At 35.7% G+C, this 19,296-nt stretch overlaps 1 protein-coding gene and 1 non-coding gene across 2 annotated transcripts; both read left to right on the forward strand.

Moving 5' to 3' along the window:
• Positions 1–16,411: 16,411 nt before the first annotated feature.
• LOC137747154 (ethylene-responsive transcription factor WIN1) lies at positions 16,412–17,577 on the forward strand. The gene is made up of 2 exons (XM_068487555.2): positions 16,412–16,626; positions 16,795–17,577. Exons 1-2 carry the CDS (start codon positions 16,547–16,549, stop codon positions 17,426–17,428), a joined length of 714 nt encoding a protein of 237 aa, XP_068343656.1. The 5' UTR covers positions 16,412–16,546; the 3' UTR covers positions 17,429–17,577.
• Positions 17,578–18,044: 467 nt separating this feature from the next.
• LOC137720384 (small nucleolar RNA Z107/R87) lies at positions 18,045–18,138 on the forward strand. The gene has a single exon (XR_011066508.1). It is a non-coding gene; the product is annotated as a small nucleolar RNA Z107/R87 (small nucleolar RNA).
• The last annotated feature ends 1,158 nt before the right edge of the window (positions 18,139–19,296 follow it).

Raw genomic sequence — 19,296 nt, forward strand, 5'->3', positions numbered from 1 at the left:
TCGATCGCATTAAAATAATCATTCGATTAGATATGGAAGGGCCTTCTTTTTGGTTGGGTGTTTTGGTGGGGCTTGTTATGCTAACTTATGACGCATGGTATAATTCCAAGAGATATGCCTTATCTCGTTGAGCAAAGACAAAGATTGAATTGGTAAAAAAAATCCACGTGACTGGTAGCCAGTGAGTAAAATCCGTGCCATGCCATTGCCAGCGTGTCCTAGTCGACAAACAGCCCAGTGGACATGTCCAATTTCGTACATCAAAATTAAATGCTGGGAACTTTTATCCTTGGAATTTTCGGCTTCGTGGACGAGATTCGGATCTATCTCCGGGATATTCTTCACTTCTGAGTCCCAACTCTTGAGTTTATAGCTTGGAAGTCATGGATGTTGAAAATTGTGGTAGAGGCTTCGCTTTTTATTTTCTTTTTTATTTTTGTTGTCCTTTTTATTCTCCATGGTATATTCTACTATATGTACATTTTTTAACCGTTGTTGCGTATTGAACTCATATAGTTTTCGATCAAAAAAAAAAAAAATTATACAGTTAAAAGCAAATAGTTACACATAGACCTGTCAAGAAATTAGATACTGACTAATAGGATATGAATAACATTAATAGAATAAGTTAACTCAATTTAAATCAGTGTAACGTATAAATGATTTCTAGACTTTTCTATCCAATCAAGTTTGAATTTTTCTATCTTGTAATTTAGTTTGGTCTTTGAAAAATTTGATACGATGTTCGTTAACTCAGTAAAGAGGATACGACCCTGTTTATGAGAAGTTTGTTTGATTATCGTATTGATTTTGGTCGACCCATCTTTCTTAACAAATCTAATTTAACACAAGAGATTTGGTCGAAGTTTGTTTTGTATATAGTTTTGATTTCGCGACAAAACGCGTTAAACAATCTATATAACATTGTAGGATTGTAGAAAAGACATTGTTAGACTCCCTATATGTAAAAAATCATGCTTCATTATATGATGATGTGATATAGTTTCATTTTATAAAACGTCATAATCTAAACTATTTGTAAAAAATATGAGGTCAAAGTTACAAGCAAGTTGAGGAAAACCCGGATAATGGAAAGAAGTAGGAGGGCCTTGGGCATATTCTCCTTTGGGTTCCCTAGAGATCCCATCCCATGTATGTCACGAGCTTACCCACGCAATTCAAAGCCGGTGCTCGTTCCAATTTTTCTTTTATTTATTTATGTTTTTATGTTTGCATTATTTTTTTTTTCTATCCTCAATTGTTTATTTTCCTATTACAACTTATTATACTAAATTTTTATTTTTTTTTTAAAAAGGGAGACAACTAGTGGCAAGTCACGGTTATTTATCCCTTTTGGGGATCGAGAAGACTTACAGGGATATTTCAGAACTTACTATACTAAACTCAATCAAAGAAATTATGAAGAGATTTGAGAAAGTGAGACAATCTCGCTAATACAAGGCATCTTCCTACAACCTTAAAACTTTTGTTTTGTTCACTTCGCAAAATTGTTTGTTACCAACCATGACAGCCCAAGTCAAACTTTTCTCTTTTTTGGTTTTCTTTACAGCAATACATTTACATTATTAGGTAAAAATTGGAACTAAACCATACAATAAGTCACCAAAAATTATTTGGTATATGTAATATGTCGAACTTCAAATCACACACTTACAAATGAATAACAATATCACTAAATCGTAGTGAAAGTGACTTTTTTTTATTTTATTTTTTATAATAATAACGGTGACTGGTAAAAAGTAAAAACCATATATAAAGTACCCAAAAATGGAATAAAGCTAATGTTCAAATCACTAATTTATTTACTAATTAGCATTTGTTTGATATCATTCTGGTCATTGGAATTTAGCCCAACTACTCCAATTTTGGTCAACTTGAGAAATATTTTATGATATCTTAGCAGAAATCTCACGTCAATGCTTCAGCATCTATAGGGAAGATTTTCAGGATATTCCTAAATCCTAATTGAATAAATTAAAAAGTTTATATATGTGAACTGTTATTAACATTTCAAAATTTTATTCTACATTTCTGATAAGCGTAATTTTTTTTACTCATTATATAAAATTTAGAGTACAAAATGAAATTTTTGTAATGCTAATAACAATTCATTTATATATTTAATATATACCGTAATGCTTTCATCTAACGAAACCGGTCCAGCAATTGATTCGAATATGGGCCTTCAACCAGTCCAACAATTCAGGCACTTCCGCGACTCTACTACAACACTCCTACGAAATGGGCCAGAATTCATTCTCATAATAACCTAACTTTTGAGGGCAAACAATGAACAATCCTACAAACATAGTCCCCTTGAAACGAGAAGTGTTTTGAATGCGGTTGTTCTATGCGACTACTCATTCGTGAAGTTAGAGTGCTACCATTATCTTGAGTATTCTTCTGATTGAATTAGAATTCGGTTATTTGATGATATGATGGGAGTTATACTGGAATTATCTGTAAAACTCTTTAAACTAGTTTTTGAAGTGATCCATCCCCTCATGTTATCCAAAAAAAAAAAAAAAAAGTGCTACCACATAGACTGATTAACTGTTTCATTTCCTTGTGAGTGTGCTACAACATAGAACAAGCAAAAACAAGAAAAAGCACTTCTCGCTTAATGTATAAATTATTAAGTATACATTAAGCGAGAAAAAGCACTTCTCAGCTTTCTTTGTGATTAACTGTTTCACTTCTTTGTGACTGCATTCAAACACTTCTCGCTTAATGTATAAATTATTCTGAAAAACAAGAAAAAGCAAATTTTATTTTTAATTATCAATGGGATTATCATTTGGGAAAATTGGCTCCTAGTTTTTTAGAACATACTTGACAAGTTGGACACCGATATATACGGTTCATTGTGCCACAGATTAGTACGCAGTGCGGAATACAACAATAGAAACTTTGCCTTCGAGAGTGAACACTGACCATGTATTAGTGGCTGCATGGTGGCTATAGATTTTGGACACTAAAATCAGCCTTTAATGAAATCAAGAGACATGCAGATATTAAATAGTGCGTTAGTTACATTGTCTTAAGCTTAATCAAGTAGTCCTCCTTTTTTTTTTTTTTTTTTTTTTTTTTTTTTTTTTTTTTTTTTAAGGGGAGACAATTAGTGGCGAATTACAGTTATCTACGTCTTTTTAGGTCCGGATGAGACTAGTTAGAAATTTCATTCCATCCTTGACCATGATCAAGCAGATTCACAGTTTACAAAATATCAAACCTAAGACCTTCCTTTTTTTCCTTTAGCTACATGTATTTAAACTTGGAAATTTTGAAATTAGCCCATTATTCGTATGTATATATGTAAGATTTGTTTGATTGAGATTAATGAAAAAAGAGTTTTCTTTGTCTTAATCACGACTAATTAAGCCTGCCAGGCTTTTACTCCGACTTCACTCATGGAAGCTCTCTTGGTATCAAAAATGTCGTTTCATATACAGGGCCGGCTTTAAGAATTTGGGGGCCTTAGGCGAGTTTTTGAAGTGGGGCCAGAGTTCTCTCACTCCTAACCCTTTGTACATTGACATATGTAAAAAAAAAATCACTAAACACATGAAAAGTCTATTTCTGCATCAAATATCATTCAAAATTAATATTAGAAAAAAGAAAGATATACAAACATTATTCAAATATTACCCTTCTCGCGTTTTTAGATGCAAATGCACTTATTAAGTTTACATAATCTAATTTTTCAACCAATTCAAACCAAAAGAGAAGTCCCTACCCAGTACGCTAAATTCCAATCATTTTTCTATTGTTACAATGTTGTTACATTCAATAAATGAATGAATGGTTGGATTACAAAGACAACATCTTATAGCTAGGGAAATACTAGAGTGAAGAGGATAGTAATTTTCGTATATGCGCCTAGGCGGACGAGGCGGATTTGAATAATTTATTATATTTTATATAACTAATTAATTTGAACATTAAATAATATCATTTCTCAAAAAGGTGAGAGTTTTAGCCTTTTAGGTAGATAATAAAGATATATGTGGTGTGATCTTAAAATAGGGTAATAACATCCCATAAAATAAACATAAAGGTGATATTTAAGAGAGAAGCAAAAAAAGTAAAAATAAGATGGTGATGACTATTTAAAAGGGAGAAGACGTGCAAATATAAAAGAAGATGGTGGGACCATCTTAAGTAAAATCATGCAATTAAAATGATGTTGGGAATAGGTTGTCTTCTTCCTTGCACGAGGCTGACCCCGCAACAAAAGATTTCCAGATTCCTGCGTATATAACCCCGCATAGCTCCCGTTCATCTCCGTCCAAACCTACCTAGCCGCCTCAAAATTGGGGGCCCTTCCAAAGTGGGGGCCCTAGGCGGGCGCCTACTCCAGCTATCCTCAGGGCCGACTCTGTTCATATATACTATGTTATCTTTTATAGCTACGTATCACATTGGAGTTTTGGGATCGATATATTCTTGACATCGGACCTACCTTCGAAAACACAACTGATCGATCAGGTCTTTTTCCTAAGTGGATGACCTTACTTTTCCTGCAAATGTCATTTAAAATATATATGATCGATATTTTTTTTTATCTTGAATTACTTATAAATTTAATGGAAAATAACATATTTTTTGTTCTTATATATTAGTAGGCTATATACATACTAATTATCCATATGTAATATATATCAAGACCGACACAGTAGATGAAGAGTTAAGAAAATGGACAAAATTAATGGATGGGAGAGAGACTTCGAATGACCAAGTGATAAGGTGGGAGGTGGTCATTCGGCCATCCCTTTCTGTTTAGCTAGTTATGGCTTGAACTGAAATGCCTCCTTATGTCATGTTAATTTGGTGGTGCAAACCCTAGAAAGTTGAAAACGATCCATGTTCTTGTTAGGAGTACAGTGTTGTGTGGATCATTTTTGTTGATGTGTCTAACCCATGTCCTGCTCTTTTTACATTTCCTTTGTCTGGTGCATCTGAAACTAGTCCTAGAAATTAGTATGTTAACATTGAAAATGATGAATATAAAGTATGGAAGATGCATAGTCGTGCACTTATACAGTTAATTACTGCCACTTTGTCACATGTTAACATTGAAAACGATCCATGTTCTTGTTAGGAGTACTAGTTCTCAAGATCTTTGGATCCGTCTTAAGGGACATTTCTTTAGAGTCTCTAGGACAAGTTTATTTCAAACGAAGTTTGATTTACAAACCATTAAAAAAAGGCTCAAACTCTTGTCCTAGTATTTGCAGAGAATTAAAAAGGCTAGAGACTATCTTTCTACTGTAGGAGTGTATTTTGAGGATGAAGACATTGTCATTTTGGCTCTTATTGGACTACCTCCTAAATATAACACTTTTAAATGTGTCATAAGAGGCAGAGAAAAGGTTATCTCTTTGAAGAAGTTTAATCCCAATTACTTGCAGAATAAGTTATTATGAAGCCAATACTAATGAAGGTCTAACTTTCAGTCCAGTAACACCTCTTCATATGGGTACCCATTTAATTCTGGTCAATCTAACTATATATGGATTCAAACCTTACAACAACAAGAACAAAGGCAAGGGAAAGTTCAATCAGGGCAATAGGCATAATATGCCTAAGCAGCCATATCACATTCAGACTACGATTCTTCCTACTCCAAATGGATAATACTTTCCTCCTTCTTTATTAATGTTACATAATTTTATTGTGCAAGCATAATAATTTGAAAAGTTTGTCCTCCGATAATCTTTAAAATCAACACTAATGGTTCGTGGAATGATTGGTCCAAACGTGGAGGTATTGGGGTGGTGATCTGGAATGATCAAGGTGTGTTTGTGGCGGGTTTGGCAAAAACTTTTGATCATATTGGCTCTTCTCTGGTTAGTGAGGCGTTGGCTATTAGAGAGGGTATTTTCTGGCGACTCTAAGGGGTTTTCAAAACTTCATTTTAGAAAGTAATTCTCTCTAGATTGCGGCAGCACTTAATGAATCCTCAATCAATTTGTCTATTGTTGATGCACAAAACCAGTGAGACTTTGGAACAACGTAAAGTGTCAAGTTTGTTACCTTCGCTCGATTGCTTCGGTTACCTAGTGAAGATAATATGTGATAGAGATAAGGAAGCAAACACAAGATGTACGTGGTTCATCCTAAGTTTGCCTACGTCCATGAGGTAAAGGAGTTCTCATTAATAATGAAGGGTTTACACAATATATAGGTTCAAACATAATCATCATTAGTGGATCATAATGATGAGTTTAAGTACAGTAATGGCATTCGTCTTTAATTGTAGGAGAATAGTCTTCTTTTATAGTTGAAGAGAGTCTCCGACTTTCGTCCGCGGTTGATGTGGAACTCTAGGAGCTTTATTCTAACGTTGATACGTGTCATAATGTGATTGGCCTCCTGGATGGAAGGAAACTTTTGTGCTTCGGCATGGGTGCCTCAGCATGAATCCCTTAGTGGGTTTCTGAAGGTATGAAGTTGACTGGTGCTTGGTAGTTCCGGGATTGGTCAAGTATGGTACAAATAGCGATCCTTTAAGTTCCCGGGTGAGGAAATCTTCTCAATTGGGGACTTGAAAAATCCAAGTCATTGAGTAATCACGAAACTTATGAGTATCGAACTGTAGTAGCATATAGTAGGAGTCCCCCAGTTTCCAAGCGAAGATGATAGCCGAAGTATTCTTGAGTCATTGAAGAAAAAAGACTTCAAAGATTCTCTCCTTTTTTTTTAGATGTAGCCCAAGTATATATATTTTTTTCTTAAGCCCAATTCCTTCTTTCTTTTTTGTGAGAAGAAAAATATGTGGTTTACGCCTTTTCCTTTGTGTACATAGCTTGAATGGTTAAAGTTAGTCATAGGAATGATTTTGCTTCACAATATCTTGATCAAGAGTGTGTGAAGCTTTTTACATGTTGTAGTGTTGAAGCTTTTTACTTTCGGCACATAGCTTGAGTGGTTGAAGCTTTTTCTTTGGGCACATAGCTTGAGTGGTTAAAGCTAGTTGTAGGACACCATAACTTGATTTTGTTTCACACTGTCTTGATCAAGAGTGTGTGAAGCTTTTATCATGTTGTAGTGTTGAAGCTTTTTTCTTTGGTCACATAGCTTGAGTCGTTTAAGTTTTGTAGGTGAACCTTTATGCTTGAAGCTTTGTAGGTGAAACTTTTGGGTTGAAGCTTTGTAGGTGAAGCTTTAGGTTGAAACTTTGTAGGAGAAGCTTTTTGGTTGAAGCTTTGTAAGAGAAGCTTTTTGTTGAAGCTTTGTAGGTTAAGTTTTTTGGTTGAAGCTTTATAGGTGAAGCTTTTTTGTTGAAGCTTTGTAAGAGAAGCTTTTTGTTGAAGCTTGGTAGGTGAAGCTTTTTGGTTGAAGCTTGGTAGGTGAAGCTTTTTGGTTGAGGCTTTTTAGGTGAAGCTTTTTGGTTGAGGCTTTGTGGGTGAAGGTTTTTGGTTGAAGCTTTATAGGTGAAGGTTTTTAGTTGAAGCTTTATGGGTGAAACTTTTTACTTAGGCACATAGCATGATAGTTGAAGCTATTCCTAGAGCACCATAAATTGATTTTTCTTCACAGTCTTGATCAAAAGTGTACGAAGCTTATTACGAGTTGTAATGTTTGTATTGTTACAAAAGGGAAATGTCTAGAGCAGATGCAAGAGGGTTGAAGAGCTTGATCTTTGTATACCATGCATTGAAGCCTTTGTTGGCTTGTAATAAGACTTTGTTGGTGACTATGACCTTTGTTGGGTGTAAGGGTTCCCCAGCTGAGTTAAGTTAAGCTTGCTTATCACCCTTTTGAGTTGTAAGGCTTGAAGGTTTTTGATTATTTGTGAATGCTAAGAGTTCACATGTACAAGTTGTACCACTCATCACCTAGTTGGTGGGAAGAATGGTGAGTTGCTGAGACAAAAATGTTTATTAATAGTACTAGTTGTACTCTTCATCGCCTGATTGGTGATACGAAGGTGAGTTCCTTCGTTACCTAGTTGGTGATAAGAGTGGGAAGTTGCTGAGAGTACGGGTTGTACCTTTCATCATTTTGTTGGTGATACGAAGGTGAATTCCTTCATCATGGTTGGTGAAAATAAGGGCAAGGTGCCGAGGCACATTGTAGCAAGTGTTGTATGACAAAAAATATGTTGACATCCCTTTGAAGCTTAGTTGGCTTATGTATAAATGTGTTGAAATGTATGATGTTTATGTTGATTGACATGAGTGATGCTTATGAATGTTTTGCTATGCATGAAGGAATCCATACTTTGGATATGTGAACCATGTTGGTTGTAACACGTAGTTTCACTTACTTTGTGTCAAAGTATGCATGTTGAAGTTCTGAGTTAGAGTATAGAAGTATATCAACGTAGACCAAGTGTTCTAGTGTTAGGAATATAAAAAATTCAGACGAAGTTGTCTAAATTTCCTCTTCATTAAATATTTGCTGAATGGCTTGTGTTACGAAAGATCTCAAACAATTGAGGATCAAAACATTTATAATGTGTATGCCTTCTTATAATAGCATTTCATTCAGCACCTAGTCCCCCCTCCCCCCCAATTTGAAAGAACGAGGCTTGACCCTATGGTCATAATAGTTGAAGGTACGTTCACCCCTGGTTGTCTTGATATGAACCTTTATCCTTCTTTTAGTAATGAGCTTGCTGAGAGTAAAGATCATTCCTTTTACCAAGAGACAAATAAGTTTGGTGACTTAGCGAGTAGCTAAGTAAAGCAAGAGATGATGCAATGAGTGTCTGAATGACCAAAACCTCCTCACTTGGTAGAACTTGACTTCTACTCCTCACTTGTTGATAGGGGTTAACCATAAGAGGGTTCTCTTGGTATGTTATTGTCTCGGTAAAGGCATGATTGTAAGCTTGCATCATTACCTCAGAGTAAGTCTTCCAAGTGTTAACATTGATCATGTACTTGAAGAAGCATTCACGCATGTTTACCGTGAAGGCCATAAGTGTTGTTTTATCATCTGCCTCAGTGCAACGAGAGTACTCGTGGTTGAAGTGACTGACATAATCAAGCAATGACTCGTCCGATTTCTGACGAATGGTGTATAACTCATCAGCAGAGTCTAAACGGTCGGCTTGGAAAATGTGTTGAACCATGAATAGTCTTCTTAGCTCAGCAAAAGAATCCACAATATTAGGTTGAAGACGACAATACCAATTGAGAACTCCACCAGAGATAGTTGAGGGGAAATGAGACATTGTTCTTCATCATTGTGTCTTCGATATGCCATGGTAGATTCGAAGATGTAGATATGCTTAATTGGATCATCCCTCCCATTATACAACTGTAAGCCAAGCTTCTCTTTAGTTTTTCCTTGTAGATGGGTGCAAATGATCCTCCTTATTAGAAGGCCTGGCCTTGGCTGATTCCAGTCAAGTATTTTGGGCTGACGATCGGCTTTCAGCCTGTTCACTTCTTTGATGAGCTACAAGATAAGGGGGTCCTGAGTGGAGTCAGGCACCACTAGAACTCTTCTTCGTAAGTTTTCCTCATCTTTTGAAAGTAGGAAAGTTTGGTCAAATGACTGTTGCCTTTCCCTGGATTCATTGTATTCGTTTCTAAGACGTGTCTGTTGAAAGTCTCCTACACCTACTTATCCCCTCAAAGGCTTTCCGTTTCTTTCCTAGATTGGGGGCTTTTCTATGTTGTGGTAGGGGACTAAGCCCTTCAATGACCTTTAGGTGTTTGATCCTTGAGCTTATGTGGATGGTGTTTTCTTGACACTGCCTCAAGAAGTCTCAACAGTTGTGATAAATAGCCTTCAATCATTCCACTCATTCTGCAAGAATGTGCCTCCTTCCACTTCTCATGCTTGGGGTCAAAGCAGTTGGGTTTTGCATTAACCAACACATTTAGTTCGCTTCTCATTAAGAATATCCATGTTGAAGACCGGTGACCCTCTATGTTGGGGGGGCACCTAGATGATGGTTAACATCCACAAGGGTGATGGGCTCGTGAGATTAAGTTTTCTTATACTCGTAAAGCATCTCGAAGAGTTTCTCATACTGTTCTTGGATGATCTCATTCTTCATTGCTATCTTGTTGTTCTAAGCCTCAAGCTCTTCGACCTTAGCTTGAAGAGTAAACTTCTTTCTTTCCTTCATTCGCCATTTCACACTAGGCATGAAGGGGTGTCATTTTGCGTGCTGTGGCTTCCTTCACTTCCCATGTTGGAGAGGGATGCCTGATCAAATAAGAGTGTATGAACAGTGGAAACCAGTTTGACAAAGCTAGAGAGAGTATGAATAATTGTCATTCCCACAGACAGTGCCAAATGTTGATGCACAAAATCAATGAGACTTTAGAACAACTTAAAGTGTCAAATTTGTGACTTTCGCTTGGTTGCTCTAGTCACCTAGTGAGGATAATATGTAAAGAGATAGAGATAGGGAAGCGAACACATGATGTTTGTGGTTTATCCTAAGTTTGGCTACGTCCACAGGGTAAAGGAGTTCTCATTGATAGTGAAGAGTTTACAGAATACATAAGTTCAAGCATAATCGTCATTAATGGGTTCTAATGATGAGTTTAAGTACAGTAATGGCATTAATCCTTAATTGTAGGAGAATGATCTTCTTTTATAGTTGAAGAGAGTCTTCGGCTTTCTTTCGCGGTCGATGTGGGACTCTAGGAGCTTTATTTTGAAGTTGACAAGTGTCATGATGTGATTGGCCTCCTGGGTGGAGGGAAACTCTTGTGCTTCGGCAGGGGTGCTTCTGCATGAATCCTTTAGTGGCTTCCTGAAGGTATGAAGTTGACCGGTGCTTGGTAGTTTCGGGATTGGTCAAGTATGGTACAAACATCTATCATTGGGCATATTATTGAGGATTCAAAGGCTCTTCTTACCTCAGTCACTGGAGCTATTTTTACTCATGTCCATTGCCAAGCAAATGGTTGTGCCCACCAACTAGCGCGCTATGCTCTTTTTTCAAATTCCAATTGTACGTATAGGATCATGTCCCCCCGGACCTGATTTTGGATCCTCTTTTGGAAAATATTTTGATTTAATGGAAATAAAAAAAATTCCTTTTGATTTTTCAAAATTTAGAATTCCTGCTTCCCGCCGGGATAAAACAAATACTCATGGTGAAATCAGTAGACACGTACAAAGAACACACTAAGCTGTTGCTGGCATGGATCATGTCATGACGTGAAAATATATGTGATATCTTTGGACTATATTACAACAGTTTAAATGCATGGATATGAAGATCGAACAGAAAAAGTATTTGAAAAGGTCATACCATATGGAAGTACACAATGAAGCACATGGAATTTATAAGGCCTCGTGATCATGTCCCATCAATGCATGCGTTCAGGAAGCACGCAGTTATATATCCTACCTACGTAGCTAATTATTTCCATTTAATTTTTCAGGTTACAAAACAATATGTATATACAGTGGGGATCCCGAATTCCAATATCTTGGGATCTTAGTGTAAAAGCCTTTAAAAATTTCGGACGACGTGGTGCGCCGGGGACAGGTGGTGGTGGTGCGCAGTGGGGTTATACCATGAAAGCTTACGTTGAAAAATTATATGAAGAGCTTTAGAAAACCATAGAATCTAAACGCTAGCAGAGAGAGAAAACAAAGCTAAGAAAATGATTCTCATTATCATGTTTTGGATCAATCCCATTGAGAGAAAGAACACTTTAATCAACGAATCAGTACAAATAAGTTAGTTTAGTAACTAACAAACACTATTTTTAAGTTGGCACTTGACTAACAGTGTGTATACTAACATGGAATAAGAATGGAGGGTCAATAAAGCCTTGAAGGCTCGGATGTGTAGTGTTAGATTTTTTTTTAAAGGCGTAGTTCAAGACGACGTCATTTTGGTCAGATCATTAAAATAAAGAAGAAGAAAACAACTTGATAACAACCCAGGCAAGCTATTGAGGATTGCTACCGAATTATGCTAATACCCATTTAGGTATTTCATTGAACACTTGTGGGCGTCCTCGAGTCACAAACCAGACGGCCATAGTGTCCTCCGAGTACCTTCCCAACCATTTTTCCAACTTCCATAGGATCTTGGGACCAGTAGTTACCTTAGTGGATCTGCCACTGTGTGTGCGCGCGCGCATGCATTGTTGAAAGTATGTATGTCACATCCAGAAAAGAATGACCTTGCATGCTTATATATTTGGGCTACTTTTCATATTATCAATGACTTTATAATGAAATCTTAACTTTCTTCACAATTTAGAACAGATTGTCCCGTGTGTGAAGCATGATGGCCACATGTATTAAGGAAAATTTAGTTGTAAAAGATAAAACTTAGTTTTGATTTTTGTTGAGATACTTTGTAATAGTTTTGGTAGTTAGTGTTAGTTAGAATGTGTGGTCAACACTAGTGTTAGTTAGAATGTGTGGTTAACACGTTTGTGGTACAAAGGCCTTGTACAAATACAGTTGTAATATTTCCCCATTAACAAGTGTTCAGTATCACCCGATTTGAATTGTCTATATATTGAGCTTGAAAATTTGGCACACGTGAAGGGCGCGTCGAGAGCATGAATTCTTTATTGAAAAATTAAGGGACCTTACATGTGCTTATAAGTAGCTAGGCTAATTTTCGTACTATCAATTGATTTTATGGTAAAAAGTTAACTTTCTTCATGCATGTGTGTGTGTGTGTGTGTGTGTATATATATATAGAGTGAGACCGATTATGATCATATATAATACCTGGTTCACATATCAAAATTCTCCATAAAATAAAAGCTGAAACATTATTACGTACCATATTGCATGTGTGTAATAGAAAATCAAAACCTAACCACCGTTTTTATATTATTAATTTTTTAATTACAAATAAGAGTTCCGAATTAAGGATCTCTATAGTACTTCTGCCCTTCACCCTCTATACATCCACCATTTCTTAGTTTGATCGTGGAACCTGAACATATGTAAGCCAAAGATGCAAGGAAACCAAGGACTAGTAATGATGAATTAAAAAGTGATCTTCATCATGTGATTTCATTTCAATTTGTAGATCTATCACGATCATACATTAATTTTTAATTTGTTTATGTACTTATTTAACATTTTTTTTATTATTTCCCAATTACTCGCGGTCTTGCATTAGATCCATGTGTTTCGCTGTTTGTGCCACCTACGTCTTCCAAAATCTTAAATATGAAACCTAACACAATGGGTGAAGAACTTTAATCGGCCATTTAATGAGTTAACGTGACGTTTGGAATTGACATCTCCACCGTATGTGAACCTCTTTTTATCTTACGTCCACCTCAATTCCGTACGGTTCCATCCTCTCTGTTGTCTTGGACTATTTGCGTATGGCCTCTGTTGCTGGGCACTGAACTTGTGCGCTCGGCAGTCGGCAAGGGTTGCAGTACCACACTCCCCAGGAAGAGTGCCAGTTATTATTGGGTTGAGACTTTTTAAGCACCTTTTTAGGAGATGATTGTGGTATACTGTATACATGTACCAATTTTATGTAGCAGGTATTTTTTGTAATGTACCAAATAGGTATTGAATCATCGTTGGAGCTATATATTTACTATATAGAATTTCTTATATATATATATATATATATATATATATTTTTTTTTTTACTTCCCTCATTTTGTTCCAAAATACAAGAATTTTATACAGTAAACTTGATCCCCGCAAGAGCCCTCTCATCTTCTCCCTACAATATACGAGTAAACCCTATCATCTCTAGACGAGAAAAAATAGAGTATTAAGTAAACCATTAAAAGAAGATTTGGATCTCATCTGGATCCTCTTTGTGAGGATTTTAAAAATTCTCATAATCTATATGTTCATCGTAAATTATGTGATTAGAAATTATTTAAATTTTTTTTATCAATTCAAACTTTCCATTATGGCTGACACACAATTGTAGTAAATTTGTTTTGTTTTTTTTTTTTTTGGGTCAGTACAATTAGGGGGCGTTTGTTTGCCCTCACTAACTCGGACTGAACTGGACTAGCTATTAGTCCAATACTGTGTTTGTTCCATACTGGGACTAACATTAATGAGACTAAAGGGGACTAGCATGGACAAAACCCTTCACTAAGAGGTCTTAGTGAGACCCCCCAATAACCATGGGACTAGCTAAGACTATCCTCTATTTCTCATCCTTGTCATGCTCAACGACCACTCCCGACAGACTCCTCGTCATTGCCGGTCACCTAGATCAATCTAACTTCCCGACTCTCTTTCAGATCCATTTCACAACCAACTTTCATATAAAATATACCAAATTGAAGCTGGGAGTGACAAGATTACGATTTTACTTGAATCGAGGCCAAAATATGGTCGAATGTGGCCGGAAAATGGCCTGGAAGTCTCGGCCTGTTTGGGCTTCTTCAAATCCATGACAAATTCGAGCATGCAAAGCTAAGATCTCGGTCCAAGGGTGGTGATGAATTTTTTTGGCGGTGCTAACTTCATCCAATTTAATGAGGGTTGGCCAAAAAACACATCGGGAAACCTGCAACTCGTCGGGAAAATTGGAGCCGTGAGGTTCCGTTTGAACAACGCATAGCTAGATAGGGAGGAAGGACAGAGAAATAGAGACTGGAATCAATAAGGAGTTTGACCAGGAATGAGAAAGAGACATGAATTGAGAGGTCTGAGAGGAAAAAAAGAGGAGAGGGTGGGACAATGAGAGAAGAGGAAAAGAGTGGGACGGAAATGGTAGGAAAAGATGGAGAAAAAGATAAGATCATAATAAAATATTAATAATTTATATATTAAATAAAATAATATTAGAATTTGTTATTATCCAGCTTCTTAGTCCAATACTGCACCAAACGCTTTACTAAGTTAGTCCAGTTTAGTCTAGTCTAAGTCAGTCCAGCTTAGTCCTTGAAGCTAATCCAGTCCGAGATATATAGTAATTGTACTACGTACAACAATACAATTAGTTATCCAGACACTGCAGACTGTACACTGCCTGCAGTTGTCGCCTGGATTTAATTAGCTGTCAGTTTCAAAGCTGAAAATCCGAGGCTCATCAGTGTAACTAACTAGCTACACTACATACGGAAGCAGACTAGCAGAGAGGGTACAAGTTAGTTAATATCGCATCGACATCGATTTTTATTCGATATGCAGATATGGGAGATGGACTGAATGTTAAGTCCTAATCTGAAATCTGTTTCCTATCATTTCAAAGCATGCATCCATCGACCTTTTATTGTTGAAAGTTCATCATGACTGTTCACTGATGCGTCGATGTGTTTCTGAATATTTATTCACGTCCAGTCCTTCAATTTCATTTTTCCAGTCAACAAACGTGGAGATAAATATCTTTTGTTGCGTTTGTGCATATATTTATTTATTAGATAGTGCTATTTATATAAATATTTTTGTTTTTCACACAATTTTATCAATTTTTTTATCGAATCAAATAAATTGAAGAAAAGTAATGATAAAAAATTAACAAATGTGTATAAAAGGTAAAAGTAAGTGTGAATAAAAGTTTTCCGTATATTCTATGTAGTTCATTCATGCAATAGGAGGTTCAAAGAGTTCATTTTAAAGGGAGATTATATTAACACATCTCAAATTACTTCTCCCACATTTTTTTAATTTTTTAATATTTTTCTATTAAGTGTTAATGGTGTGTAGAAAATATTAAAATATTAAAAAATTAAAAAGGTGTGAGAGAAGTAATTTAGAATGTGTGAATATAATTTCTCTAGTTAAAATCTTTATATGAAATTAATAGTGGAGGAAGATATTACAATAAGCCCCAAGTCCACGCAGTGTCAAAGTTAGAGTCTAAATAATATGTACCAGTAGTATATATATCAAGTGACGGAAAAGTTACAATAAACTAGCTACTTAGCTAGAGAGACATGATATTAATTATGAACATGGAATTTGGACAATATATATTTAGATATTTTATGATTACTGTTTACATATTATTCATTCATGCAATTATTTGTTGAAAATGCCCTAAAAACTGTACTTAAACGAATTATTGACATTTAATTAGTTGAATTGAGAAAAGTCGTGAATCAGGAAAGAAAAAGAAAGAAAATGTGTGCGAGCTAGTTGATTTGATTCCTAATATTGAGCCATTGCATTACATATTTATTTTATTAGTGGACATTTCCGATACTCAAATTTTAATAAACATACAAAAACAACATCAAAATAATTCATGTATACTCACTACATGTAAAGAAAAATATGTCAATGTGCAAGTCGCTTTAGTCTTGAGAGAGAGAGAGAGAGAGAGAGAGAGAGCAGCCGGTGGACAAGTGAGGAGGGAACTGAGTATTTATGAGAGGCTACTGTATTATGGAGGTTGTAGTTGACAAATTAATTACAGAAGCACTGCAGAACGTACATATATGCTGGGCTTAGTTCGCCGACACCATTGCATATAGCCTCTCCTCCTACTCTTTTTATTTCTACCTATATCTATCATCATATGTAAGCTCAAATTTTCTGCACTTCTCTCACCTCTCAATCGCCCTTTCATTCCTCTCTCTCTCTCTCTCTCTCTCTCTCTCTCTCTCTCTCTCTCTAAGTTCGATAAACAAACAAAATGGTGCAATCAAAGAAGTACAGAGGCGTCAGGCAGCGTCACTGGGGCTCTTGGGTCTCAGAAATCCGCCACCCAATACTGTAAGCAACCCTCACCAACATATATGTACCATTTGGTTATTTCTTCTCAACCCTCACCAACCATACATACATACATACATGCATGCATATATATATGTATGTACGTATATGTATATATCATCTACATATAATACGTACATTCGCGTGTGATTATGGTGACTACTGCAGGAAGAGAAGGGTGTGGCTAGGGACGTTTGGGACAGCTGAAGAAGCTGCCCGAGCATACGATGAAGCTGCCGTTTTGATGAGCGGACGAAATGCCAAGACCAATTTCCCAACATCTATTACAACTCAGAGTAAGAGTACTCGTGCCACAGTAGGATCATTCGATCACCCAAAAACTAGTAGTGGTGACTTGGATTCACCATCCGGACCGAAGGGTTTGTCGGAAATCTTGCATGCCAAGCTAAGGAAATGCAGCAAGATACCATCCCCATCCATGACCTGCCTGAGGCTCGACAATGAGAGCTCTCACATTGGAGTGTGGCAAAAGCGGGCAGGTCAACGCTCTGATAACTCCAATTGGGTCATGACTATTCAGCTTGGCAAGAAGAAGAATAATAGTAATGTTGATACTAATAATGCTGATGATCAGAGTGTTGTACCATCACAGCTAATGTCGAATTCAGATCAGTCGGTTTCGATTGCAACATCATCAGAGACGGCGCCCGAACTCATGGCAGAGATTGATAAAGAAGAGAAAATTGCGTTGCAGATGATAGAAGAGCTGCTTACCAGAAATTGCCTAAGTCATGATTTATCATTTGGAATTCATCAAGGGGAGGAAAAAATTTATTTGTAGTAGTACTACTCTTATTTAATTACTAGCTACTTGTGTTTGTTTGGTAAAATTAAGAAAGTATAGTGTTATATATAGACTTTTTTTATTAGCACCCCACATAATGTTGAATGCATCCCACATTGAAATTTAATCTTAAGTGGTTTATGTAACCTACTATGCAATGACAATTTCGACCTTATGAGGTTTAAAGAAAATAAGAAATTTCTAAATACACCCCAAATTACTTTTAACGTATTATTTATTTTCTTCAGCTACCAAGACCCCTCTCACCCTCCACTCCATTGTTGAATAAAACTCTAACTATTGAAACTATAAACATGTTGATTGAGAAAAAATTTAACGAATGGAACACGATATCAATATTTCGGAATTTTCACATGAGGTAAAATTTCATATTTGTCATTGTCTTAATTATTCAATGACATCGGTAATTATTTAAGTCTGCTTTTGCTTTCCATACTACCCAATTTCATAGGAGGCCAACCCAGCAACGCCTTTTCCATTCTTATTCATCTTTTGGGGTTTACTTTTGATCTGTTAGGTTCCTCCTAGTTGCCATTTTTTAGTAGAAATCCTTTTTTGTTAGCAAAAGGCTTAAAGAGACAAAGAAAAGGAGATTGGCTGTGATGACCTAATGAAATTCAAGCTCAACAGACCGGATTGTAGAATTCTCTTTTTAGAGAATGTTAGGGTTTTAATCCTAAGTCAATTTAATTTATAAAATTGAAAATGAGTATTATAAGATTTGAAGAATATGGGATGTATAGAAAATGTGGGGTGTATGTGGAAAATATTAGGTGTATGAGAATGTGGGGTGTAAGGGTATTATGAGAAAGTATGTGGTGTGTATTAAAAAAGCAAATATAGGATGTATTAAATATGTAGGGTCTAATCAACAATATATAGGGTGTTAATAGAATAAGCCTATATATACCTATCTAAATAATCTATACACACACAGAGGTAATGGGAAAGATAATATATTTAATTATGTAGTCGTCAAAAGGGTTAAGTGTAATAATTGTAACCCATTAGTGTCCAATTGTTTTTAGCCATCAACTGCATAAAGGGTTTGGATATTTATGTGCCAAATTGAGAATAATAGATCACTATCAATTTCTGTTCTTCTTGATCACGTAATTGATTAATTTCTTGGTTATTCAGTTTGTTTGTTTATTAATTTTTCTCTTGTCTTCCCCACTCGAATAAATCATTATAAATAAGTTAATTAAAGTTCTGATTAGTCGTAAGTGGTGAATTATCTTGATGCATAAGCTTATATAAGGTCTTTATATTCAATCCACCACGTCATGATGAGTTCAATTCTCTCTTACCTTATTGTCGTTTAGATTAGTAGTATCATTTTTAATTAAAAAAAAAAAATCTGATTAGCCAGCTTTGGAATGATTCTATACATACCTTTATTAGGCTCTATATGTTTCTCTGTGCTTGTTGATTACCCTAATTTTTGGCATGTTCTCCTTGTATGTATCATGATTAATCTTTTTTTTTTTTTTTTTTTTTTTTTTTTTTTGAAAATTAACGGTCTGTTTGATAACTATTTCGTTTTTTATTTTTAATTTATATTTTTGGTTTTTGAGACATGGAAAAAATATATGCGAAAAAGGATTGATAGGAAGGAGGAGAAGAATAAAGAAGAACGAAATGACATAAAAAAAACTTGAAAGTGCAAACTTAAAATAGTTTTGATTTTAGATTTTTCGTTTTTTATACCTTCCACTCGCACATTTCTTCTATTGTTCTATATCGCACCCAAATCCTTCCTCCACTCTTCTTTTGTTTGTCATTTTCCCTGTAAGTATATATAGCTCTCTATTTTGTATCCCAATCACAACAAATAACTAAAT

The sequence above is a fragment of the Pyrus communis genome, chromosome 15, assembly GCF_041283825.1.
Source record: "Pyrus communis isolate YQ-2024b chromosome 15, ASM4128382v1, whole genome shotgun sequence".
In the NCBI taxonomy this organism is placed as follows: Eukaryota; Viridiplantae; Streptophyta; class Magnoliopsida; order Rosales; family Rosaceae; genus Pyrus; species Pyrus communis.